The sequence below is a fragment of the Lepisosteus oculatus genome, chromosome 20 (assembly GCF_040954835.1).
Source record: "Lepisosteus oculatus isolate fLepOcu1 chromosome 20, fLepOcu1.hap2, whole genome shotgun sequence".
Lineage (NCBI taxonomy): Eukaryota > Metazoa > Chordata > Actinopteri > Semionotiformes > Lepisosteidae > Lepisosteus > Lepisosteus oculatus.
Genome location: NC_090715.1, coordinates 1,257,815 through 1,285,766, shown reverse-complemented (window position 1 = coordinate 1,285,766; position 27,952 = coordinate 1,257,815). Strand labels below are relative to the sequence as shown.

At 48.1% G+C, this 27,952-nt stretch overlaps 1 protein-coding gene across 4 annotated transcripts in view; it reads right to left on the bottom strand.

The window, feature by feature from the left end:
- cpne2 (copine II) overlaps window positions 1-27,952 on the bottom strand; it is a 42,398-nt gene that overhangs the window by 11,182 nt on the left and 3,264 nt on the right. For 2 of the 4 annotated variants that reach the window (XM_015368566.2, XM_015368565.2), the window contains exons 2-12: window positions 19,258-19,454; window positions 15,955-16,134; window positions 15,000-15,074; window positions 14,293-14,364; window positions 13,980-14,063; window positions 10,631-10,720; window positions 9,957-10,055; window positions 8,472-8,558; window positions 7,445-7,504; window positions 2,874-3,007; window positions 1,833-1,887 (exon numbers count right to left, since the gene is read on the bottom strand). In XM_015368566.2, the coding sequence (XP_015224052.1) occupies window positions 1,833-1,887; window positions 2,874-3,007; window positions 7,445-7,504; window positions 8,472-8,558; window positions 9,957-10,055; window positions 10,631-10,720; window positions 13,980-14,063; window positions 14,293-14,364; window positions 15,000-15,074; window positions 15,955-16,134; window positions 19,258-19,425 (1,104 nt within the window). In that variant the 5' untranslated portion in view covers window positions 19,426-19,454. Of the gene's footprint in view, window positions 1-1,832; window positions 1,888-2,873; window positions 3,008-7,444; window positions 7,505-8,471; window positions 8,559-9,956; window positions 10,056-10,630; window positions 10,721-13,979; window positions 14,064-14,292; window positions 14,365-14,999; window positions 15,075-15,954; window positions 16,135-19,257; window positions 19,455-19,843; window positions 19,979-22,188; window positions 22,286-27,952 lie in introns of those variants that run through there. The other 2 variants (XM_006641500.3, XM_015368567.2) reach the window with 2 other exon arrangements.

Below are 27,952 nucleotides of genomic sequence, written 5' to 3'. Positions count from 1 at the left end.
GTATGTTTGCCAGATTGTTCCATTTTGGATGGCCAATTCTTCTGGTTTTGATTTGTTTAAGTTGTTCCACTTCTCCCAGAAACAATTCTGATTTAGTGACTCCTCAATTTCTGCAAGTTGTTTGTCTATGTATGTGTTTCTTTTCTTTTTCAGCGTGTGTTTGTAAAGTTTTACCATGTCACAGTACCTGAGTCGCAGATCTGTGTTGTGTGGTTGTCTGTGTTTTTCATTTGAGACTTTTCGTAGTGCATTTCTGATGTTTTTGCACTCCGTATCAAACCACTTTTCTTTTGCTTTTGTTTTTTGGTAGTTTTTTGATGTAGTTGTTTTTAGCTTAGATTTTGATGCTAGTTTGTGGAATAGGTGATTTAGTTTTTGTGTGGCCAAGTTTATGCCTAATTTGTTGGTTTGATACGGAGTGTTTAGGAATGTGTCCATCAGTGTCTGGATTTCGTCATGGCCCAGTGCAGTTTGGTATCTATCACTTCCCTTTCTATCAGTTACCACATGCCTGTCTGCTCCACTTAAAATCTCAAATAATTCCATCATAATCCTGCACCAAACTCCTCATCCTGTCTTACTTATTTTAAATACTTTCTCCACAGAACCATAGAAACCGCACAGGGAGTAAAGAGGAGCTTTTCATTACTTTCACTGAAAATTACAGCGAGCGAAAACCACTCGTAGGCCAGACCTAATTAAGGTAATAGCCTGTGAATCCAAGCAGATCAAGCAAGTTAGAAACACCATAAACTGCCTGAACTGTGACAGGAGGGAGCATGAGACTGGATGAGAGCTGTGCCCCTGCAGGGCCCACACCAGCCAGAAGAGAGACCAGGCCTCCTGCTCCATAATCCCTCAAAGACACGGGGCTTCTGCCCAGCAGAGGGAGGGAGGCGAGATGGGCGATGAGCTCAGCCCGTCTCACGGGTGAGACACAGTGAGCGCTGAGACAGCGGACTGTCCTGGTGTTGACTTCCACACAGCTGAAGTGCCCCAGCTGGTGAAGCAGACTTTGTTCTAAATCACTGCTGTGACAATTCCTTCAGTTTAGCCCTGAGACGTCTTGGTTATAATTCCTTGGTCATGATGAAATTTCCTAAACAGAACAGGAGGGGGCAATTCAGGGGCCTAGATAATAGGAATATTTACCAAACTGAGGAAACCATTCAGCCTAGTAGTTAATTGATTATGTGAAATCATCATGACCGGGTAGCTTGTTCCAGACTCCTACTACCCTCAGTGTAAAAGAGAACCTCCTGTCCTTAATGCTTAAGTTCCTAAGGTGGAAAAAGGATCGCAGATGTATATATGTTTTTTAATTAAGAGCTCTTCACTGTTACTGTATGGTAATTTAAATCATTTGATTGAAGATGCCTCAGAAGCAGCCTTGAAGGTGGCTCAGGCACAAAACAGATGATGCCCAAATGTATATTATAACACATTGATCTTCACAAATCAAAAAAAGCTAAAAATGACTAAGTCAAGGGGAAACGGAATCTGCAATTATCTCTGTAGGTCATAATAAAGACAGGGACTGCCTGCAAAATCTCTTCTCTCTAAACGAGCCAAGATACAAGGCTAAGGGAATAGCAGTGTGCGTCTTTTGAAGTGGGACTGACAGATCACAGGCTCGGTGAGAAAGATAACAGCTGGCATCCATCCAGCTGCTCTACCTGTTGCCCCATCTCTCTACTGCATCCAGACGTCAACGAGCAGTGCTGTCATTCCCCCACGGACTGTTGTCCAGGAAAGATACTGTCACTTTAACACCCAGGATATTTCGGTCACATACCACATGTATCGTCAACTTACAAAACAAATGTTTTTACCTTCCAGTCAGGGGGAAGCTGCGCTCCAAATCCTAGAGCAGGAAACATTTTGTCCCTGAAAGACAAAGCGATAATAATAATGATTCGAGTCATAAGAACACCTTTTTCCCCGAGTTCATAGGAAAAAAGAACCCACAGCAAAATTCTGACCTGTTGCTCCTACAATTTCTTTCAAGAGGTCATTCTCGATAGAGTGACCAGTTACAATCAGCATGTGACCGAGACCACAGGGCACAGGCACCCTGCCGTCACTCAAACGCGCACTAACTCTTCTGTAATTTTCCTGCTAATTAACTTCCACATCTGAAAAGCAGGACAAAGGCCACAGAGGGATAGGACTCCTGATCTACAGCCTGGTGACTGATTGGAGCACCTAAGCGGCAGCAGTGACAATCCAGATGACACCAGGCAACTTATCCAAGGAGCAGGAGATCGTACTGTTCCCCTGCTAGAGCCCTGTGCTAGTTTCTCATTACTGCCTTCCCCTTTTCCAAACCTAATTAGAGCAAGAGATAAGACCATTGCCCATGCATGTCCTTTTTATCCAGTCTCCTGTGTTTTTAGCAAACTGGGGCACTTCGTAGAGAGACACTTTGCTGAGCAGAAAGCATCACAGTGTTCAGAAATCAGGAAGTGAGGGGGGGGCTCTGGCACATGCTTGCCCTAGCATGTGGCAGAGACTGATTGGCCCCGGGAGAAAGTCTTGATTGGGTGGACCTCTGTTCTGCTGAGAAATACCCACTCTGCGTTACTAAATGCATACCACATCTAGAACCCTCAGCAAAATACATTACCTTAACCCTGACCCCAACTCCCAGTCTAACCTAAAACTGATCCTAACTCTGACTCTGAACGTAGTCCCAATCCCAACTGCAATTCAAACTCCAAACACAATTCTATCCTGATTTCCAAATGGACCCTAACCTTAACCCTAACACTGATGTTCATCACTGCCCTAGTGCAATACCTATACACCTATACAAATACACATACAAACGACAAGCCAAGCACCTTCAACACAGACAGTGTGTCCTGACTCACGTGTCATAGTCCTGTATGATCTGCCCCACTGCCCAAATGGCAGCCAGGTACTCATTGGTTCCCATGGGGTTGATGTAATGCAGGGAGGAGGGGTCTCTTGGGTTCCCATTGGACGCTGTGAAGTCGATGCCCACCTGAAACACAAACATGCATAGAGCTGGTCAGGTACCACCCTCACTGCTGCCACGCCAATGGAGTTAAGTGGATGGGTCCCATTAATCATGTTACAACTCAGGGCACAAATGGACATTCTAATCAGGACAAAAGAAACTGACATTAGGACGATTTTGTAAGTGGTTAGCATTTCTGCCTTGCAGCACTGGGGCCCTAGGGTGCTATCTGTGTGGTATGTCCTTCTTGTGCTTGCGTGGGTTTCAGAGAACACCGGCCCTGGTGAGAGAGTGTGCGTGTGTGCATTGTGATGGACTGGCGTCCTGTCCAGGGTGTACCCTGCTGTGTGCCCATTGCTTGCTGAAATTGACCCTATCTCCACAGTGACCCTGAATCAGAAGAAGTGGTTAAAATGGATGGATGGATAAATATTAATTAGATATTACTATTAGAAAGCAGATTTTGTAGATTAAGCCAAGGCAAGCATCCACTTATTATTGCTTATAAGTGATAGCTAACTGGCTAGACTGATCTAGCAGACCAATGTAATACGTTTATCAAAAAAGATCTGGCAGAGTATGTGAGCACATCTTTTGTCTTTTAACTCAAATTCAACTTAGAAGTTAAGCATGTGCAGTGCTGTTATGGCAGTGCAGAAGCCAGGCGAATTTCCGATTGTCTCTCCCACACACTGTTGTCCTGATCCCAGCGGCTGGCAAGGAAACACAGAGCCGCTGAAACAGACACCGGGCAAAGCCCTGCTGTCACGGCATCTCACTGTAAGATTTTACAGCTCGGCTCATGGTGAGACAGCGACAGAGGGGTGAAAGAAAATGTAGCAGGATTAAGTAGCGGGACTCCATGGGGATTTTGATTCTCTGCTGCTGGAATGAAACTAGATTGCTCTGTACTCCCCACTTGACACAACCGCCTCAATTTGCAGTAATGGGTTTTATTAAGATGCAACATCACCATAGAGACCATCAGCATCCTGGAGCACATGTGCCAGAGAAATCTTCCTTCCAGTAACTGTGGTGCGCTCTCCTTGACATCACGTCCAGGAGACAAGCATTCCTGTGGTCCTGCACAAGGACGTTTTCTCTTTTGTAAAAAAAGATTCAAAATGAGGTCCAACAGCTGGCTTCCACATGTTCACAGGATCAGTCACTTTAATCAGCCCCTTCTGTGCATGAACAGGTGATCACAAAGCCCCTCGTTCGATACCCACCAACCTCACAGGAAACAGGACGCTCATGAGGAAGGGCACAAAATCCCAAAGACAGACAGAAAAAAGGGCCAAAGCTAGGTTATGTGGAAGTGCATTTAAAAGCAAGAACAAGTGGCACTTCTTTACCCAAAGGGTTGTAGGAGTCTGGAACAAGCTGTCAAAGCCAGCATGCTGGCTTTTAAAAGAAACGGCTGGATGAAATCCTGGGTTCAATTAGATTCTAACTGCCAAACGGGCGGCGTGGGCCAAGCGGGTCCTCTCGTCTGTGACCGGTCTTTCAGCTTTGGGCCTGACAGTGGTGCGTCTCTGATCGTCACGCTGATGTCCGGCATGCCAGTGGAACCGGACTTCAGCTTCTCCCGCAGGACGCTGATAGGTCACATCAGGAGAAAGGGGCGTATTTGATGTCAAGCCTTTTATTTCTGAAGATATGTTAAACAAAACGCTCTTGCTCTTGCCATTAATCACCTGCGCAGCTTCTCTGCAGCACATGCTGCACCCTCACTGGCAACGGCCAGCAGCGCACAAACTGTTTCTGCACACGATCCCCAGAGCTGGGCTGCTGTGCCACAAGCCCACTTACTGTGTTTGCAAAGGAAGCAGAGTTGCCCTAGTTTCCAGGATTCGGACTTCAAGAAAATAAAACTCAGGACTTTGCATTTCAGATCGTCATCACAGTGGGGATAATTCCCTAAAAACAGATTAACCTATCTCCCCCACATTCCAATGGAGGAGCTGGGAAATAAAAGGTTTCTATAAAAATCTAAGAAGCTTCTCCCTCTAACAAAAGGCAAGGATTACCAAGGGCTGTGGGACACAGAATCCTAAATTCCAGTATTGCATGTCTGTGGGTGTCCTTAAATTACAATAATCTACCGAGAAAGAAAGTATAAAAAGGTCATTTGTGTGACACCAAATAAATCTAATTGGTGGTAATAATAATAATAATAATAATAATAATAATATTGCTTTATTAGCCCTATACAATTTCTTGCATTAGGAATTTGTCTTTTCACATACCCCAGCTTGCTCTCCATGAGACACAGACAGGGAGAGAAGCTTGGGGTCAGAGTGCAGGGTCAGCCATTGTACGGCGCCCCTGGAGCAGTTGGGGTGAAGGGCCTTGCTCAGGGGCACAGCAGAGTAAGATTCCTCTGCCAGCTGCAGGATTTGAACCGGCAACCTTCCAGTCACAGGCACAGCCACAGAGCCACCGCTCCGTTTATAAACTGCAGTGCAAGTTCCCTTTTGTGAAGATAATTATGCACAACTGCCTTTATCTTATCACTCCTGGAGCTGTACACATGGCCAAACAGTTGTAGTATTTTTTTTACTGAGACAGCAGGATTGCAGTTAAATCATTAGGTCAGCCTTGGTGGGGGATTAGACACAGGTAAAGCAGACAGTATCAGGGAGAGAAGAGATCGTAATAGTGAGTAGAAGCAACTCTCCTCCTTTATAGACCAGGACTGCAGGACTTCCAGGGGATTTCAGCACTGCAGGGAATGATGTTTAGTGCTGGCAGTGGAAGTAGTGTGGTTTGCCATGTGTGGAATCCACCAGGCTGTAAGAAATGTCTCAGTTTCAGATGCATTTGGCCTGTGTGTCAGGAGAGCACCTTTTACTGGATCCAGCTTTCCTCTTTGTCCAGGGTCTTGCATCTATCTGGGTTCCCAGGCAGTTGTGGGGTTCCTGTGTTTACAGAAGGTTGGGCTCCGATTCTCACCGATTGCCAAATATCTGCACAGAGCCACAGACGTTGTATGTTGTACATAAATATTTGTTTGTCCTTTTTAAGTTTTGCCACCTGTTTTTTTTTTGCTCAAGAACAAACAAAGTGAACGCCATGGTGTGTGAAAACTGGGGGTGCATAGCTGCTAACGTTTTATTTCGCTTGCATAACCAGCGGGTGTCAGGACCTGATCCCGATATTGATCAGACTGGTGTATTTGATTGTCTTGTGTATTTAGACAGTCTCTGCTCGCTGGCACTCTGCCCTTTGCCTTATTTCTTCCTTTCTCCCCTCAGTTCAAGTGAGCAGATTGCTTCTGCAAGGGGCTGCTGTTTCCATGACAACCTTACTCTCTCTGCCTGCGTCTTTCTCTCTGACAATCACGGAAATAAAATTCACACTGTTATATATAGAGAGCTCAAATGCCTGGTATGAAGCAAAAAAAAAAGACGCAAATCAAGAAAGAAGACGTCAAAGGACTAAATTGAACACCGCATGGCGCTAACTTGATCTGACCGTCTCACGGTGACCCCACCAGGGAGACACGGCTGACCTCCTTGGGCCAGCAGGCACGCAGCGTCACTCGCCCAGCTGCACGCAAGCAACCTGCTGAGGACGACGGGCCGCCACCCCGCTCACCGAACGACTGAAGACACTGAACACTGAGGTGCACAGGCAGTCAAGCACACTGGGACGGTGCAAGAGCAGAAAGAGGTGTAGGCACAACAAAGCACAGGAAAATGCAAAGTACGGGCAGTTATATCCACTAAAAAGCCCTTGGAATTGAATATTCCGTGGGGTCATTAGTGGGTATCCATCATGCTCCTCCAGCTTGTCCCAGGAGACCTCCATTGTGCAATTTGCCTATATTTATTTCTCTACCGTGTTTGTAAGGGGAGGGAAACCAGTACCAGACTTCATGCATGGGCTGAAATTACCAACCATTAACAGCTCACCATGCTCTGCAAATCCCCCCCCCCAACAGAAGGGAACTATGGGATGTAAGACTCCACCACATTTCCACAAGTTCAGTTTCCTAATTTCTAATTCTTTCTTATTGTCAGGCTGCCAGCAGAGAAGCAGACGGGCTAGTGAGGGGTGAGATGGGAGATTCCCAGCTTGCTCCCTGTTCTCCCACTGAAACTCCAGCAGGCTGGCAGGGAGGAGTGAGCAAAAGGAACGGACTGTTCTGCCTGTTAAGCCTGTGCTGTCCAGCTCCTCCCCTGCAGGACCACAGCCCAGCAGTTTCTTCAGGTCTCCTCTTAGGTATAAGGCTTGTGCTGAATGTAAATTGATAATTCAGTGAATAATTACTTTAATTATCTAATTAAGTGCTTGAGTGGAATGGAAACCAGAGAAGCAGTGTCTGTGTCACAGTGAGGGGGTGTAGGTGCTGGAGGAGAAACTCTGGCCCTGAGGCCAGTGAAACAGCCCTGACCCATCACCCCTGTGAGTCTGTGAACAGGAGTGGCTACAGAGGCCATGGAGGTGCATACTTACAGTGAACATGAGCTGGCATCCTCCCAGGATGTAATCTAAGAAGGAGTAGTCTCTTGCAATCTGATAAAATACAACAACATGTCTCCATTATAGAGACTGCTTCTAGAGTTCACAGCAAATATGCACAGAAATGAGCAGCCAGGAGATTGTTTATAAACACACAAAGCATGGATGTCATGCCCCACACTCGCCCTCACAAACGCCACTACATTCCCAAACCCACTGTCTCACGATCTCATTCCTGACTGAACCCATCACCTTCTCACGGGCACCAGATTCCACAGATTCTCACTCCTGGACCAATTATCCCACCACGTCCCTCCCCCCTCAATATTTAAAGTTCCCTCACGCACCAACCCATGCTCACTATTGAAAAGCCTCCTTTAGAGTCTCTAGTGCGCGTGTTTTGTCTCGTTGGATTTCGCGGTTTTTGGACTTCACTTTTCCCGTTTGATCTCGTCTCTTGGATTTCGTCTTCTCGGTTTGTCTCGGATCTATCTGGTTATCTGATCTCTAGCTTCTCCTATCGGCCTTGCTTCTGGATTACGATTTCGGATCGTTTGCCTCTGCATCCCGCAGATTTCACGGCTACGCACAGGATCCTCGGAACGCAACCTGCCGGTTCCCTGACAATGGAGTCGCAATCCAAAGCATTTTAAAAAAAATGTAATTCGTTATTTAACCAGATCGCTCAATTGAGAACAAATCCTTGTTGAGAAAAACCCTGCAGACCCAGCTGTATTGCAGGCGCGTTTACTGCAGCAGTCTGAGCAAAGTGCCTTGATCAGGGGAGTAACAGTCCACTCGTGCACACTGCTTCCCCTGCTACACTACCTCATTAAATGTTCAATAAGAAGACATTAACACCATGCATAATTATTTTTCATGCCTGTCTTAACACGTATTCTTAACACAGGTTATTTTGGCTTCACTTTGAATTATTTTGAATAATTAAAAGCACCAATAGCAGATTAGAGGAGATTAAGGTACGTACAGATATCTTCAGGAGTTAGTTGGGTCTATTTACCTTGCATGACTTCAGAATGATGATCCCAGAATTTTTATAGCTCTTCTTCTTCTTTTGTTTCTTGGGGTTGATGCATTCAAACTCCACCTGCGAGGGGAGATGGCCAGGATTAGGATTTTCACGATGGCCACCGCAGGCCCTGCCCTCCGCTGTGCTCAGGGAACACCCTGCACCCTGCTCCAGAGGGAGCTCCTCCAGGTGAGGAAATGGCAATATTTGCAGCTGCATGTCATACATGTTAGAGGCATGTACTGTACATTACGAAAGTTTGAAATCGCCTTTCAAAGTGCCTCTTCTCATGCAACTCCTGCTACTTATGTTTCTGTGCAGAAAGTAGTCTTTCATTTTCCTTTGAACATAAACATGAGTGCGATCAGACCCTGGGTTCGAACAGAGTCACTGGAGATGACAAAAGCCTTTTCATATTAGGTAACAGAGACCAGAACTCTGTCCGTCAGAACAGCTCCAAAGCTTCAATGAAATCCCATCAGATCTCTAGATGAATAACCTTGGGGCCCTCAGTACTGTGCAGCTAACTGGGATTTCTACGAGCTGTGTGCTGTGAGGGGAGAGTCTGAGGGTTTGGCAGGAGGTTTGCAGGAGAGCTGGCAACGATGGCAGGCGAGTTAGAAAGGAGCAGTTGCTGCAAGATCTGGATTTGTTTTGATCTCCTCGATGAAAACAAATGGCCACAGGAGAATTCTATAAAGACCACTTTAATTTAAAAAAGAATTTCTTGTAAACGCTGAACCAGAACACACACATTATATTAGCATAATACTAACAGCAACAACAAAGGAAAGTGTGACGGAGCTTTCGGTCTGTTTTGTCTGTGATGCAAACTAGTTCTGATTAATAAACCGGCACGCTGGAGTGCCAGCTCCTCAGAGGAACGAACTGTTTTCCAGCCTCACAATTAAACAGCAACTCCTCTCCGACTGCCAGACCTCCAGCAGAAGGTGCGGGCTTGTCTGCAGGATTAACGTTCATCCTGGAGGACCTGTTGTTCTGATGGAGGCTTGCATGATGCAGCTTTAAATGCCTGCTAACAAATCACCAAGCCAGTTTGCTTCCTGCCAGACTCTGGCAATGGGCGCCAGTCTGTGTGCTCTTCAGTGAGCTCAAACGCTAAGCCGTGCTTCAGATAGGCTGCAGGTACTCAACACTGTTGACCTCTGAGGACTATGTGTGGCTTGGACAAGTTCAAGCCTTTCCCCAATTCACTCTGCACCTCTCATTGGCATTCTCTGCAACACAAAAGTATTCTGAATCAATTTAGGCTCATTTGTGGATTTTAAAACGCTTTAAAAAAATCACACCCTAATTATTTGCTGTGCTTCTGTATGTTGTGCATGACCTGCATGGACAAGATACCATCAGTAAAGACAGGTGACTTGGCCCTGACTACACCAGTGGTGGCCATAGTGGTGTAACCAGTCCTAGGCCACAGCCCACTTGCTTTTCTGCGCTTTGTGTGGTTCTCACCTCTGCTGAATTCTGTGCTTCACACATCTTTGATACTGTGGTCTGGAACTCCCCAATAAAGTCATGGCCCCCGTCGTTGTCATAGTCAAAGCACATCACCTGAAACAGAGCGCGAGAGTAAGCTTCAGTCAGACTCTGTCTCCGTGGAACAAGCAGTCCTGACATTTGGAAGTGGTTTTGTCTCCTGGGACACCTGTAATGGAAAACTTAAAAACTCAGGAGCACTTGTCAGTTACCAACACACATATTACCAGGAAGCACTTTGCTTTCATTACACTTATCGAGTTTACTGAAACTGCTTAATGCACTGGGATCAAATCTGGCAGTATTCAGGCTTTTAAGTCTGTGTGCCACATCACCAAGCAGGACTGCAATTCCGAACCCCACAGCAAAGGTCTTGCTCCATTGCGAATGAGGTTTGTTTTTATTCTTTATGTCCTTTAGCTTAAATGCTTATCTAACAAAACGAGCACTCCCACACTCGTCCTCTGCTCTACGGCGCCACCACGGGGTGCGCTTGTGTGCTGGCTCTGCATCAGCCTGTGGAACCTGCGGCTTCTTCGAGTAGTACGTTTTTCCCAGTCGGTTTCTCCGTGTGAATGGCGCCCATATGGTCACGGGCTCTGCTGGTGCATGACAGGGGCACGCCTGTCTGCCCGGCAGGAAATACCTGCCTTTATGCTTTTTTCTACATCTCCGTTGCACAGCGAGACCAGTGGCATGCTGAATGGTTTCCACACGGGGTCCAGCGTGTTCTTGATGACCTGGAAATGAAAAAACAAACGCTTTCAGCGCCTGTACCAGGAAAGCACGACACGCCTGTGATCTGACAGCGTCCCCAACAGGTGTGCAGCACACTGGCAGAGCAGAAGACAACGGCGCTTTCTCTCCATGGAAAACAGCCGGCTCAAACATCACACTTCAACACGAGCTGGCTAGTCAGGCCAGGACCTACGCTGGTTTCTAAAGCAAGTCTCAGAAATGTACTCACTGCTATTTTATTCCATTCTATTTTGCACGAGTATTGTTTTGCTTATGAGGTCAGGTTTGGAGTAAGGAATGGCAGTTTCACGCAGTGGCCAGGAATGTGTATTGCATTAAAGCTCAACGTCTCCCCAGTGTGCTCAATGTGCCAGCAAGGCGCTGACAGAGCTGGCAGTGACTCAGGGTCTCGGAGCCAGCCAACAATAACACACAAAGGACCCAGTGTAGTGCTGCTCACTCACACACGCATTCCACGCAGACCGAAGCAAACCCGCCCTTCAGTCGAACTCTCGCACACAGTGCTCGCCACAGCAGGACCTCGACACACAACCTCAGCCCAAACCTCAAACCCCTGACTAGCTGCCCCTTCCTGGAGAGCCACAGTCCAGCCCTTTACACAGGGGGTCTTAAACGCCCCACGAGCAGAGCTCTGCAGAGCGCGTTCGCTCCTCCCTACCGCTGAGCCGATGAAGATGTGCTAAGCCCTTCCCTAGTGGTAACTCTGATGTACACCCTCACTACAGGTGGCTGGACACTGGACATTCACTCATGCTGGCACAGCCCTGGCAGTGAAGCTCAATCTCCATCAGTCTGGCAGTCAAGATCACAGACCACTAGAGTGGCTCTCAAAACCTGCAGTAAGAGGAAGTCAAACAGCTTGTGCTCATTCTACTGCAGGGGTGTGTGTTGACAACCCTCAGGAGAGCTCTTCGTGGAGATGCGGACTGTGTCACGACCACCTGCAGATGACTTGACCTCGGCACTCCAGACCCAAATAATCTGGACAGCACTGCTGTCACAGCTCCGCCTAATCAGAATAAATACTGCCAGCGATCCGACGCAGCTCCCGACCATCCTAATCAAGCTCCTGCCAATTCCCACTAATGACCCAATCACTCTCCCCGATCACTACCACACCCCTGGAACCCCACAACACTGATGGACTCTTGACCCTCATCACAGCGCTCAGCACTGGGTCAACGAGCAGAGCTCTCTCTCTCGTCTTCCCTGCGCCTCTGTGCGATTCCCTTGCTGATCTACTGGCTCAACGTCCGGATCTGTTTAATGACTACGACTTCAGATTGCGTCCTTGTACTGTTGCTTTTCTGATCTCCTGGCTAACGACTAACGACTACAGCTTTGGATAAGTACTCCCCGTTTTCTCCTTCTCTGTCTCTGCCTTGCGTTCCACCTCGTTGGAAAACCACAGAGTTCGTCATTTTTTACAGCGGCAGTTTGCTGGGACCCTCTTTTCTAAAAAGGCCTCCTCTTTTAAAATGAAGGATTACAACCCTTCCTTAAGCATGCGGGTTTTATCAGGTCCAGCCGAAAATCCTGACTTCAAGGCTGTTATTCTTTCCATCCACATTGGTCCAGGAGAACATTCACAATACTGAGCTGTTCCCTGGGGAGCAGCAGTCTACTCTGCATGGCAAAGCACAGCTCTCTGTGTGCGAGTGAGTCATCCAGAAATATTATTTTTTCCACTGTAAAAATAGGTGTGTGCACTATTTTAAACTTAATTAAACTTCAGACTCCAAAAATAACCAGGCAAGCCCTTGTATAATTATACTGCAACAGCTTGGGAGTGACCCCCTTGCATTTGTATGATAAAATACAATAAATGTCTTTATAGTGCATTTAAATGTTTTTTAAAAAAATGAAACACAGTCCTTTTTTTAAAGTCTAAATTTAGTCAGTTGTTTTCAAATAGACTTCTTCCTAGTTGCACTGAAGTTGAAATAAACCATTCTTAACCAGTGGGAAAAACTCAAAGCAAATCAAAGAGCAAGGATGCTTAATTCTTAGTTTCATAGATCCCTGACCGTTTGATTTCACACTCTCTCTGTTCGAACTCATCTGCCTGCTGGAGAGCGACCCCCTGTCTGTACGGCTGGGTATGTTACTGGAGCACTTGCAATGAAGTACCCTGCTCAAGACGGCAACGCCAGCCTCTCTTCCAGGACTTCAGGCCCTGTGCAGTGTTAATGACCACCCCTGTGCCTCCTTCCACAGTGCTCAGGAGAGATTACATCACCAAATATGCACAAATAAATTAAAGCCCTGTCTAGTTTATTCATTTCCTGCAGTGCTTTCCTGCTTCTAAAACAGCCTGTTTTCCTGGGCATTGGCTGCGATGAGCAATCGCCTCGAAATCTGTACAGCCTTTTGTGCTCGTGTCCATGGGAACGGCGAGGATTATTTTAATGTTAATAGGGTACAAGAAAATATCCAGTGCTTTTCCCAAGACAGCCAGTTTTGCTTCGGCACTTTTCGCACCAGCCGGCTTTGTGACATTTCTGCAGAGCCAGGGGTCAGAGGTCGAGTGGGGGTGCATCACACAGGGCTCTGACAAGCCAGGGTCTGTCTCCTGATTTGAGGCTGGAGGCTGGAGAAGCCTTTCAGAGAGGAACGGGGCAGAAACAGTGGATTCAGTGGCAAGAAGGTCATGAGGGACAAAGGAATGTCAGAATGTCACAGACGGGCAGCACTGAGGAAAACACTGCTGCCCTCGCGGAGTCTGGAAACAAAGTTCTATCCAAGACAGTGTCGTAAAGCACTGGGATTACAGTTCGGGAGGGAAGAGGTCCCTGTCCAAACTAATTAAGATCAGCTGCCGCAACTCACAAGTTATCCTGATGTAATGTGATGTCGGATTTCCACATATACCAAACGTCACTCTCTCCTCTTCTCCTCTTCCTCGCTTGTTTTAGGATCCCTCCTCCACCCCCTCTCCACCTTTGCAGCTGCCCTTTGGTCAACCTTTCACAAGCACTGGGGTCCTAGGCTAGTCTAGTCTTCTCCTATGGCCGGGAGGTTAAAGCCACATTTTCACAGAACTCAATTCACTATTCTACTTTCACACCCACTTCGGCTGCTGTGAGTGTATAATCCCCCGGGCCCGAACAACAGAGAGGCTCGAGTCAGGTCTGCAGAGCCAGAGCCAGCCTGGGCAGGTCCCTGATTCCCCCCCAAGCACCACAGCACTGGCCCAGCAGCAGGCTGTGCCAGGACGCCCCCCAGAACCGACAATCCTACCTCCGTCCTGTGAACCAGCATCCACTTCCCATCGTGGCCTTGCTTGTGAAACTCTAAATAGGGATCCGACTTGCCAAAGAAATCCTGGAACACACCGAGAGAATTAGCATTTAGTCGCTGAAAGTAAAAACAAACGCAAGGTGACAGACAGCCTGGCTTGCTCATTCGGTTACTTGTAGCTCATTGATCCCAGGATCTTGCCCATCTGGTTGCTGAAGGATCCCAGGATATCTCCTGCAACACAAGGTTGTGCGGTTTGTTCCCCACTCCCACAACCCTTTGTGTAAAGAGCAGCTCTGAGCTGAGGACTTACCTTTTTGTCTAGCTTTCTTCCGCACATAGTCAGCGCTATTACTCTGTTGTCCGACAGCTCCTGTGCAGTTATCTGCAAAAGAACAACCCAAACAGACTGACCCCTCTCAACAGGACACACTCGGGCCGAAGCACGCATCCACAAGCACTGATGCGAGGTATAGAATTTGGAATCAGTATTATGGCTGTGAAACGCCTTTACCGCGACACTGCATTTCTTCAAAGTAAAAGAAGCAGCAGTTCTAAAAGCTGAAATCAAGGAGCCTCAGTGATTTGGAAAAGCATCCACTTTTAAAGAGTTACGAGTGTCATAGCAGCAGGAGCGCTCTGAGGGAACGGCTCTATCAGGAATCTTTAGATCTCAGAGCCTGCTGATTTACCACCTATCTTTTCTTTTATTCCAGCATCTGTCTAAGCTCCTGTTTCCTTCTTTTATTTTCAGAACTGACAAAGACACCTGTCAGCCTGCAAAGGAATGTTGAAAATATCTCTTTCGTCTGGCCTTTCTGACTGATGCTGGTCAGACGCTGGGTTAAGAGGTTGGGCTCAAATTTAGATTACGTGTCTGGTTAGGGTTAGAATTAGACACAGTGTTAGGATTCCGAAAGGTTCTCAGGTTACTGTTTGATCTAGGACTTGGGTCAGGACAAGCAGTCGGCTCTAGGCTTGTATTCCTGCTCGGGATAAGGGTGAGCTTGAGCCTCTTACCGTGATCGCTCCTTTCCCAGCTGGCTTCCCATTTCCCAAGACCAGAGGCCTCGTCAGCTTCTTACTGGACACGATCTGGCCCCCGAAACACAGGAAACAGGATATCAGGATCCACACAGGGCTGCTTTTCACACACTGGCAGAAGTCAAGAACTAGGCAGCACAGCTTTCAGAACAGCTTCTACCTGAGCATTTACAGTTCTTATGGCAAGAAGTTACTACTGCATTGTTCCTGTGGTAGACAAGGGTCACATCACACTTCGTCTCACTCACTGACGTCACTGCGTAGATATATAACCTATGTCAGACCATCTCATCGTATGCTTTTTATACAGTGAGCAGATATTCACTACAGAACTGGCCTGTTTTAGCCAGCAGTGCAGAGAATCCAGGAGTGGGGGGTCTCGAGTTCAAATCCCAGATGTGGTACAGATGTTGCGGCAGTAGACGCCCTGCTGTGTAAACGAGGGCACTGCTGGCAATCACTGCAAATTGGGAATTCTTTCTCATATGACTCACCTGGTTATATAAAGGACTGTGGCAATCTGACGTCAATTCCTTAGATCAATATCTGACGTTTACAATTGTTTCCTTGAATGTCAGTGCTCCTTGAGCTTTACAGCATTTTCTAGGAATATGACTCAAGATGTTCACTGCAAACAAACATTATTGGCTACAGTCCTGAAAGCTCTTATCTTTACGAGAGCATGTTGTACACGTGCCTGTGCTTTCCACGAAATGTTGTTCGCGTGCAAAACAAACAGCACCATGCATAGCCAGCTGGTCTCCGATTTCAACAGGCTACACCTCATGCTCAGTTTCTGAGATTCAATCATTAAAGAAAAAAATAACCGCAGCAGGATCTGGAGGAGGGTCATGTTGACTGTGCCCACTTGTTCTGCAACCAGCCTCACGCGTCTGTCTCGCAAGGAATGAGCGCCAAGAAGGATGCCTACCACTCCCAGGGTGCACGTGAACTCCCCTAGGAAGTCGTGCTCGTACAGCTGTGTGCTCGACTTGTCCTGATCAAACAGAGCAAACTTCAGCTTCTGGATCTCCTCGAAGTGGTAGTCAATCACAAACTTCACCCCAAACACGGGGTTCAGGTTGTTCACCGCCGTCTCCGTCCGGCCGATCTGCAGGAGGCCACAAGCAAGGGGGCAGACAAACAAAAATGAAAAAATCAGTTTGGAGGTTTATTCAGTATTAAGAGGGAGTAGTTCAGGTGGGGAGCTGCGTCAGCATGCATAGGATACAAAGGAAGAAGTAATACTGTAGGTTTATTCCATGCTGAAAAGAGAAGAAAGAAAACACAACATTTCGTATGTGGAGCCTTCAGACACCCGAAAAAAGGCTCCACAGCCGAAACGTTGCGTTTTCTTTCTTCTCCTCCACGAGTGACCGGCTTAGATTCCCCCAGATGACCTTGACAGGCTACAATCAAGGAGCGTAGGACCTGTAACATCGTCTGGTCGTTCCCCCTCTGTAACCAGGACACTGGTGCAGCGGATGCTGTCTGGAAATTGTGCCCAGAAGGACCGAAACAGCCAGGCGTTCCCAGGTACACAAGCTGTGAATCTATGAGGGGGAAGTCCAGGCTGTGTAGTTTTTTTCCTCCATTCTCATTGGAACAATGTGCCTCTGTCTCTCGCCGTCTCACACTCTGGATCCCGGCCAGGTCTGCTGGCTCTTCACACACACACAGCTTGAACTGGCAGCACCCCAGATCTACGGCACACCCCACACGCCAGCCAGCATGCTGCTATGGGGAGGCTCCTCTGCTACACCAGCTGCAGTCCTGCGTAAGGCCAGTTCACTACACAGCGCTCTTCCAGTCAGGTACTGCTGCACTGACCAGAAACCCAGGAGCTACTGTGAACATTATTATTAATAATGGTAATGCCAAACTTCATTATTATTATTTATTATTATTATTACTTCATTATTATTAATAATGGTAATGCCAAACTTCAGAATCGGACAGAAGAGATGCCTGGAACCTTTCTGGAGCTCCAGTCTGCTCGCTCTGTTGACAAGCCTGCGGGAAGGTTCCACAGGCAATGTGAGCTGGGAACACGTGTGGCCAACAGTGACGGGCTACGATGACTGGCAGATCTGGATTCATCTTTTGCCCCTTTTGCATGAAGATCTGGGCTCTAACATGCCATCGCTGAGGCTGCGGACCTTGCGGCAGAGGTGCGACATCAGGACCCCTGACAGACCCCCGATTCACGCGCCCTCGAACAGAAACCACACACGCCTGCACTCCACGACTCAATGCGCTCTCCCCCACCTGCCGGTTTCGGACCGATTCATTGTTACAGAAAAAACACGGAGGAAAGCAAACAATCAGCTCATATCATTTCATTCCATCCTCTCTTAGTCTGTGGTTTCTTTTCGCACAGCGAGCTTGCCAAACAGATGATCTGATTCTTGCTGTGCTGCTGTTCATCCCACCACTGCCCCCCCTCTCAAGCCTCAGCACGTTTAATTTACTGAAATCAAAGGTACCCAGAAGCGGCTGGGTGATGTCACACAACAGTCGTTGGTTCAGTTGCCTAGAAACAGCAGCAGGGTCAGAGGTGACTCACTCCTGAATGCTGCCTCTGTTGTTTTGGGTGGACCTGGGCAGTTTAATCCAGTGAAAACAGAGCTGTTACGTAAACGGACCCTTTAATTAGGGCAGAAGGAGATGTTCTTGCGCTCTCTCTGCAGTTGATGAATTTTGCTTTAAGAAATGGAAGGTTTTCAAAGGGAAAGCATCTGCATCACAAACAGAGTGACAAGGCTTCTTACAGGGCTGCGGCGCTGCTGGGAAAACGGCCGCAGAGATCAGCTGTTCGTCTCGGCTTCAACCCCCCAAATGGTACCAGCGCATTCCTGCGTCTTCAAAGCCTGAGAGGAAATTCAGTCATCTCTGGACAGCAGGACTAGTGTTACTTGTCTAAGCTCTGCACGGGTGAGGCAGTTCACATAAACTAAAAAAACACAAACAGAATCTCTTAAGTCTTAGCATGCCCTGTTGATTTGAGAATTTCTATAGGAAATCCACGTGATTTCTAAAGGGTTGATCTCTGCAACGGCCTTTGTTGTTTTACAGTGTAAAATAACGGTAAAACTCTGCCACCGACTCCACGTCCTGCAGAACCCGCTGCTCTGGCGGCAGGAGGGCCCCAGGTGCCACGGCTGACCCCCAGAAGCTCCGCAGGCGAAGAGCTGCCCTGACTGGACGTTCGCGGGAAACCGGGCTCCGCAGCAGGAACGTACAGCCGATGCCTCTGGCTCCACGGCTCGGACAGCCCTAGCTCGCCCGATGGCGCGAGACATCCGAGACGAGAGGCTGCGGCTCTGCAGCAGGAAATTAAGTAGCAGATGTGTCAAAATAAAATAAAAAAAAGACTTAAGCCTGGCCCTGTTGAGACTGATGCAGCTGGGGCAACAAGTGGCCTGTAATTCTGCTACAAAAGACAAGCTGATTGGGTGGCTTTTTCTTCCTGTGGATTACACAGCTCGGGAATGTTTATTCATGCTGATCTACTGCTCTTTCCTGTTGTCTGCGTCTTTCTCCTCTTGGTTTCTCACTCTTAGTTTTTTCCGGTCTTGCCTGCGCTCCTGCGCAGCTGTGTCAGCACAGACCCGGCTCACACCTTTCCTGGGTGGCAGTAACCTCTCCTCCCGCCCATGCAGAAGGCAGGGGGCGGCCTTCCGAATTCCAGCTGCTCCTCTTTCCTGTCCGCTGGGTCTGAGAGCAGCGCAGGGGTGGTTCCTACCGGGTCCACTGTCAAGAAACGTCCACCTGCTCTCCTGCCCTGGTGGCTGTGTCCGATTCTGAGAGGCATCAGAAATGCAGCAGATGATACTGGTGCCGGTAAAAGCCTGTTGTGTTTGGAATGGAAAACCAGTTGGCTCCTGTCTCATGGTGCTGGTGGACCAGAAGGCGGTGCTCTTGCACTAATACTCCAGTGTGGTGATGGGGGACGCAGTGCTGCCGCTCGACTGTGCAGAGTTCTTCATACTCGCTCGCTGACGATCCCAGCGTACCGTTCACAAGAGTTCGGGTGTTAAACCTGGTGTCTTAGCTAATTCACACTTTGTGCACAATCCATCCTCCATGAACTTAACTGAACTTTAATTAAAATTCTGAAGCTGTTGTTAGCATCTCCACCCGATCTGCTGGTGCAGACGGCCAGTGCAGGCCAGCCGCGGGTCTGGCTGGCGCGCGGAGACATGCCCGATGCTGGGGGGGGGCTCTCTCTTACCTCGGACCACCTCCCGTTGACCTCCAGGAACAGCACGCAGAAGGGGTCTGACTTGGATGTGACGTCCCTGTCCAGCAGGTTCTCCCCGCTGACCGACAGCTCCACCTTGGTGACGCAGTACTGGGGGCCTACGGACCCCCCCGAAGTGGGGCTCACTGTGTAAGCCATGTGGTCCGGCGACACCGCCCTGACACAACCTGCGAAGACAGCAGAGACACAATGAGTCGCCCTCAGCAGAGACACTGTTCCAGTGTTTTGTACCAACAACGGCAAAAATAAAAAGCAGGTAGCACTGATACACAGCCTTCCAGTGGTGCAGAACTCCAGTACGCCAAGACCACAGCATCTTTAATGCTTCATTCTACCTGAGCTTTGTCGTAACTGCATTGATAGGCAGCTTTATTAGTTCAATTAAACAGTATTTAAAAGATCCGTGTGTTTCAGATCTGACGAGCCCTGCCTGACAGCGATCCTGAGCTCTGAGCAAGAGATCACAGCTCCACTCTGCTTGCCAGTAATACAGCCCCTGAAAAAAGATGACAGATTATCTTTAAAGCTAAAGGCCACTCTTGAAAAAGGACAAAACCTTCATGCTGGTCAATTCATGTGTACATTAAGAATTCAGAATTATTTTACGCCTTATTCCATCCACAGTGTAATGCGGTACAAGACTGGACGTGATTCTGCTCTAGAAAACCTGTTCTGTTGCTGAAAAGCCTCGTCTTTGCACCAGGAGGAGCAGTCCAGCCCAGAGTGATGCAATCAGGCAGGCTCAGTCTCCGCCACGCCCAGAAGACCAGTGAACACTAACAGCGCACGCACACACGCACGCACAAACCCATGTTTTCAAAGTGTTATGCCATCTGATTGCAACAGTCTGAGCCTGTGCTGAAAATAGCTCCACACCACATCAATGACTGACTGCAACAGAGCCCAGGTGCAAGGCAAGGGAACACACCCACTCGCCACAAGCCGAACTTTGAGCCTCTGCCCACTGCATATCCAGCTAGAAAGACACGAAGACAGCAGCACCAGATAAACACTTAGCTTTTAGTCAATGATCAAACCATCAAGCGCAAGAGAGGCAAATGAGATAAAATGAAAATCTAACAGCTCAACCCCCCAGGTCCATCCTCGGGGGTGTTTTTCTTCAGAGCCTGACCTGCGGTGTAGAAAAAGCACCACCTGGGCACACGGGGCTCCTGTGGAGAAAGAGCTCCTGACACACTCCGCCACAAACACCTCTTCGTGCGGCAAGTGCATTCTTTCCTGCTTTCTCTTCCTTTTACTCTTGCAAAATAGAACAGCAATTACAAAAGGCACTGAAATGTACGTTTGCTTAGGTACAGGAGAATTTCTGTTCAGATTATTAAACAAAACAGGTGAATGTTAGACCCCTTAGCATCCTGTATTTTCAGGGCTGCTCTCTATATATCAAAGCACTTTTCACAGACAAGCTGTTAATAACAACCATCTGAACTACATCCTCTAAACCTCAGCCAGTCTAATATAGCTCTCGCTCCTGTGTGGGTTTAGAGACTTGTTTCTGACATTTTGCTTTGCGGCGAGAAGCAGCGAGAAAGCACTTACTGAGCCCACAGTTTAAAAAGTCAGCAGTGGTTTCTGGCTCTCTCCAAACAGCAGAACAGAAAAGCATTCACCAGATTAAGAATTAGGGCACCGATTATCCTCTCCAAGGCATGAAGAATTCACCCTTCAGGAGTTTAACTAATCAGAAGAAGAATAATTAACATGTTATCACATATGATGCAACCAGCAGCGTCTGTCCAAAAACAGACAAACAAGTTAACTAAATAAATGTACTGATCATTAGAAACAACAGATATCAGCGAATGGACACCCATCTAGCCTGTTTGATAGTCAGTAGCTAATTGAGCTGAGGCTCTCATCCAATGATTTTTCATAGGAACCCAGGATATTGGATTCACACTACTGCTAGGCATCTTGTTCCACACTCCCACCACCCCTTGTGTAAAGTAGTGCCTCCTGTCCTGACTGGAGGAGCTTATCCAGCCACATCTTGAAAGAAGCCAGGGTATCGGCTTCATCAACACGGCGGGACATCTTGTTCCAGACCCCCACAAAGAGCTGCCTCCACGAAGAAGAGACCTGAAATACTGTCAGGGGCACGGTGGAGGTGTGGGGGAGAGTTATGTTCCTGATCTGATCCGTCGAGATGCCCCAGTAACCTCTTCATTACAACTCTACCACTTTCAGACTACGGTACTGCAGACCGCCTGACAAAGCGATCTCACAGCTCACTGCCCCGATCAGAACTGCCTGCTGGAGAAGTTAAAACACCTGGGACTTGGGAATCCTGTCCGGAAACCTCCAGGCAGAGCAGGGCTGTTCAGCACACCGATCTCCCTCAGTCCCTATTAGGAGCAAGTTTCTCTGTACTATCCAACAGGAGAGAGAAAAACAGCTGCTGTCTGAGCTCACACTCAACTCTTTCAAGACCTTAGTACTCGCTATCTCAGACTTACAGAAATAAGCTAACCATCTCTTTTCAGCATGGAATAAACCTAGTACTTGTTCCTTTAAGGCTAAGGATGTTCACGTTTCTTTTTCAGCATGCCTAGCCAACAGTAACATACACAACTTTATTCAGTCACAACATTTATTTCAAGATACAATCCCTGGTGTTTCAGCAAAGCAATGAACTGCTCTTAAACAAATACGTAGCTATACTTCCGTTTTTACAACACTCCTTCTACCACTGAAGGCATCTACCAGGTTAAAGTGGTAAAGACTGAGTGATCATGTTCCTGGAGAGGCCAAATCACTGAAGATCAGATCTATTTTGTTACACTTTTTATGTCCCTGCAGATATTTCCAGTGACAGGCAAAGAATATCCTGCTCAATTCCCGAAGCAAGGACAGGGTTCTGTGAAACTGCAGGAGACTCACCCCTTATTCCAAAGCATTCTTTCAATCCGAACAGCATATGCATCATGAGATCCACACTCCAGCAGGCAGACCTCGGTGAATCCACAGGAGACACGCACTGTTTCTGCCAAACTCCACTGCTCTACTATATATAACCCTGTCTTAAGTAGCACCTTTGGTATAATAGCTACATCCTACATGATACAGTCTCCAGTTAGAGACTGTGACGTGATGGAAAACTCAATCCAGACACAACAACGGTATAATCTCCAAAACCATAAAGTGCTCAATGGAAACTCTGCCTCGCACAATCTCATCGTGTAAACACTACTTACCTGGCTACTGAAATCCCTTTTACCTCCGTTTTAATTACTGGTTGCACCTTAAGTGGTGCATTATCATGTGGTTGGTTAAACGGAAATAGAACAGTGTCAGGTTCATTCTGGGGAGGTGAAGAGGTGTGTGTGTTGGGGGGGGGGGGGGGGGGGTGTTTGCTGGGGCTTGAGGAGTGCCGGCTGCACCCCAGATCTCAGTACACGGGGGACAAGCTCCTAGACTCCCCGAGGGAAACACTGGCACTTGTTCCTAGAACAAGTCCTAAATTTCAGAGACGAGGATCAACGAAACACCTGGTGCCGCCTGGTATCACCATGCCACATGGAGCCCAGCCTGTTCACACTCGCACACAGTGAAGAGTGCAGCGCTGAGCTCACATCCTTCTCTCGGCCTCCACTGTTGAGCCATGCTGAGGCCCTTCTTGTCAGCTGCACAGCTTGGAATCTGCCGCGCGAGATCAAACGACAGGCTACGCTTCTAAAAACGAGTATCCAAATATTCTGGTTTCGTGCTTTGTGTTGATGAACTAGAGATCCATCGGGAACTGGACTTCCTGTTGTCTGAGTCTCCCCTGTGGATCCATGTACTTGCTGTATGAGCCACACTGGGTTTTGCTCGGGTAGATGTGCTGCAGACTGCTGGCGAGTGCTGTGTGGTCAGTAGGGAAGAAGGGAAACACTGTGCTATTACAGGCCATGCAGGGTGAGAAGACATCAGGCTCCCTTGATCTTGCTTTACAAGATGACTGAAGTGCCTAGTCAGTGACTGGAATTACGCAGTAACACTGCTAATTCACCAGAGAAGAGCTGTAAAAAGCCATTACCTAAAAATGGAATCACACGAGTCTGAAAACACAACCCTTTCTGGAGTGCTACTCTAATGGTCAGCTGACATACCGCAAGGCGCACTTAGGAACAACAATTAAGAAAAACCTCCAGTGGTTTATCTGAAGAGCTCTTGGTCTCCTCCTGGTAAAATCCTCTCTATGTTCAATGCCTCCTCCGGGAATGGTCCCGCTGAGCCACTGAGCCAGTATCTCTCGCAGGGAGAAAATCATACAGCAACAGAGCTCATGCATCTCGGCGTAATGGGTTGAGCTGCGATGCAGCAGCAGTCTTATTGTTATCTCTGTGTGTAAAATGCATCCCAATTTAATTTGAAAGCAGTCCCACGTCACTAAAAAAGAATTATGTGCAGTATTGGATGAGCAAAATAATCTTTATTGATTGCGGGCCCAAGGCCATTAGCATCAAACACTGTACCATTCACAGGAGATGAAACAGGCATCTCCTGAGACACTATTACAGGCCCAGAGAGACTCAAAAACTTTAAGACGCAGACGAAATTGCCAGTGAGATGATGTACAGCCAAGAGGCACGAGGGAGGGTAGAACTGGCTCTAAGCTGTCCTCTCCTGCCTGTCTTTGTACATCGACTCCCTCCACTGCCGAGCACAAGCCAGCTTCTCTCTCTTAGGGGCTCACTTGGGCCCCATCTTGTCTGAATAAAGGATCCACCTGTTTTCTTAATTATCTCCCATTGCGGCTGCAGGATTATTAAGCACACGTTACCGAGCTCCCAAAACGGAGTTTCTGTCAGTCGAAGCTGGAATAGAAAAGGCCTCATTGACAGAGAGCGGGATTCTCAGGGCTTCGCTTTTTGTCTCACTGAACACCAGACAAAGCAGCACCTGGTGCAGCTGACTGAACAGCAGCCAGCTGGGTGATGCTGCACAGGAGGAGACCGTCCTGAGCGCACGCCGTTATTTCCACGCGGGCTGTATAATTGGAGGGACCAGATCTTGTCCAGCACACCACACCCACCAATCCCATAATCACAGGCGTTCTGCTGCTGCTGCTCCAGGTTCAAATCAGAATTGCATCAGTGTTCCCCACCGGCACGGGCCACCCTGTGTAATTAAAAGTGTGTGGCCCTCGTGTTAAAGACCTCTCTAGAACTAAATGCTGAGAAGGCAGACCTGCTACTTAGTCAGCAACTGGAACTTGAAAATAACTACACAGAGACGGCAGCAGCACTTCAGCTCAGGTAGAGTGCACATAGGTTCTCAGTAACCCCTGGGTTTCGAAGATCCTGATCTGATTGTGCATCCAGTACGAATGGCAGGGAGCAGTGCTCTACACAAGGAGAGGTAGGTGTCTGCAACACAGCACAGAGCAGTCAGGCAGAAGCCGATTGCCTCATGTCTTGAGACACACATCATCAGATCCTAGGATCTGTCAGCTGAAGACAACCAAGGAATGCAGACAGAATGCCCTCTTGCTTCTAACATTTCTTAAGTTGCAGATGTTCTTGGCAAGCAGAATAGCCATCCATTCATATTCTAACCACTTTATACAATAAAGTCACAGGCGAGCTGCCAAATATCTGGCACAAGGCAGGATACATCCTGGATGGGACACCAATCCATCGCAGAACAGACCAGGACAAACACACACACACCATGGCCAGTTTTCCCAGAAGCCAATTAATTAACCTCTCAGGATGTCTATGGACTGTGGGAAGAAACTGGAGAACTCGGACACAACCCACACGAACCCATAGAGAACATGCAATCTCCACACAGACGGCACCCCAGGAACTGAACCCAGAGCACTGAGAGGCAGCGGTGCCAACCACTGCGCCTCCCTGCTGCCCGCAAGCAAAAATATGAGCCTTAAACTTCAGTTTAAAAAACTCTCCATTAAAACCAGCCCAAACTGGGACCCCAGTCACTCACACCCCCCATCACGTCCTTGATCACCGCGGCACAGCTTCTGGCCCGGGGTCAGCGGCTGAGGCTCTATGGGCCGAGTGGAGTCAGGGAAAGGACAGGGATCCATCCTGATTGGAAAGTCACTACAGTATTCCAGTACTGGGAAGCAAGCCCGGAAATTATAGAGAAATCAAAGTCCTATTTTCCTCTTTCCTTCTTTGAGGTTTGCCTACTCCACAGAGCATGTTCCTCTGCAGCAGTCAGTTTGCCCGACCAATTGTAAATAAAAAGGCCTCTTTCTCCTGTCTGACATGAAACAGATCTCTGTGCAGCTGCTCCCCTGTGGCCGGGCCTCAGGAGCCCCCTGAGCTGCGCGGGACACTGCAGACACTGTTGCTGGACTGAGCAGGGCGGCACACTGCACAGGGAGAACAGCCTCTTTCATTCAGAGTCGCAGCCATCCCTGGGCTCAGGCTCAAACACAGCCTCTCACAGCACCCCTGACAGGGAGGCTGAGGGGTTCTGCAGAAGGGAAGGCCAGCCTTTCACCCCACGAGCCCCAGAATTTCACATCACTTCAGACTGGGCTCTTCTGCATGAGCCATTGTTTGGTTTTCGTGAGCTTTCCTCAGTAATAAAGCTTCGTCTGCATTAATGCTAGAATATTTATACTTTTAGATATACATCTGTTTCATAAATCAAGACTGACCTACTGTACTTGGGAACACGAGAAAGGCTGTAAATAAGATAAGATCACTTTATTGGCCATATACAATTTCTTGTATTAGGAATTTGTCTTTTCACAAACCCCAACCTGCTCTCCATGAGACACACAGACAGGGAGAGAAGCTGGGGGCCATTTATACGGCGCCCCTGGAGCAGTTGGGGTGAAGGGCCTTGCTCAGGGGCCCAACAGAGTAGGATTCCTCTGCCAGCTGTGGGATATGAACCAGCAACCTTCCAGTCACAGGCGCAGATCCTGAGCCACAGAGCCACCGCCCCGCCCCGATGAGAATAGACCACTCAGTCTGTCCTGTTTGTCTGGGAGCAGAAGATCATTTCTAAAACAATTCTTCAAGGAGTCTAGTCTGGGCCCCAGTCACTGTGGCGGATGACTGTTCCAGTCACCTGCAACTCTTTGTGTAAACACCAGTGTTTCCCAGTTGCCACCCTAAATGAATTCCTTTCCAGCTGTGTCCTGTGTCCTTGTTTCACTCCTTTGGCAAACAGCCCCTTGGGTCCTGAAGAGGTCTATCGTTTTAAAACTGTCTGGACATTCATCTCTGAGACCAGGAATCTTTCCTATTGTGTTCTTTGAGCTCTTTCTGAGGTGGTAATATCCTTTGAGGTAGGGTGACCAAAAGTGAGCTCTGTGTTTTTATTCATCACCTCCTAATCCGATCTTGTCAGGTCTCAGCCAGGCCAGACCGGGCCGGGCCTGGTCAGTACTGGGACGGTCCTCTAAGGAAAACCAGGCTGCTGCTGTAAGTAGCTCTTCCCATCCAGACCACAAGTCCAAACCAGTGCTTCAGTACGAAGACTGGAGACACTGTGGTGCTGGAGGTGATTCTGCCAACAAGATGATTAACGATCCTGTGGAACAGTGTGTAAACGTCGCTGTGTTAACCCCAGTGTCCTGGCTAAATTCCACTCTGAGACTGCACAGTCTGGCCTCCCCAAAGACCTCCCTAAATCCAGCTAGTGAAGCAATTTCCCTGGTCTCCCCCTGATCAGGTGTGCAGTGGGGCTGCTGGCACAGAGCAGCCAGCACACAGCGCCCAGGGGGGCTGCACTTCAGTGATGCTGGAGAGGTAATGTGTACCCTCCTGTATGTGAGGCACTTTGCGATCCTCTGGGATGAAAATGAATGCAAGTTAATTATTAACACTGCTTAATGAGATCTTGCCAATTTGCTATAAGGCTTTAACACAACTTAAATATAAGAATCTACATTAAAATCCCAATCCCTGTCTCACACAGCCTCCTAGATCTTCCTAGGTCCAAAATGTCCAAAATGTGCACGACACCTCACCCAGCACCGAAGAGCTTTGGACAGCGAGTCTCCGAGCTGGACAGTCTGTGCAGCATGAGGAGAGAAACACCCACAGGCCATCGGTGCCACCTGTGCCACGCAGAGACTGAGAGCCTGCCCGCGTGCCTGGCGATCTGAGAAAACACGCCAAATGTTTCTCAGCCCGCGATTCGTGCCAACAGATAGGTGGTGAATTCCACTGTAAAAAGGCCTGAAAGGAAAGCAAAATTCTACAGAGAAAAAACACAGCCAAGACCCTCTACTGTAGTCAGAAAAAAACACTAACAGAATAGTTCTAACTATAAACTCCCATCACTGGACAAAACTCCAGTCGGTTCATGCTAATAATAATAATAATAATAATAATAATAATAATAATAATAATTGCTTACACTTGTATAGTGCTTTTCTGGACACTCCACTCAAAGCGCTTTACAGGTAATGGGGATCCCCTCCACCACCACCAATGTGCAGCATCCACCTGGATGATGCGACGGCAGCCATAGTGCACCAGAACACTCACCACACACCAGTTATCAGTGGGGAGGAGAGCAGAGTGATGAAGCCAATTCTTGTTGCACCAGCTACCTGCTCTGAGGCCGACTGGAAGGCAGGAAACAGCCCGAGCTGCTGTGGTCATACAGTACGGCACCCAGCAGCAGAGCAGAACAGCACATGAGGCCACAGAACCATCACTGTGGTGGG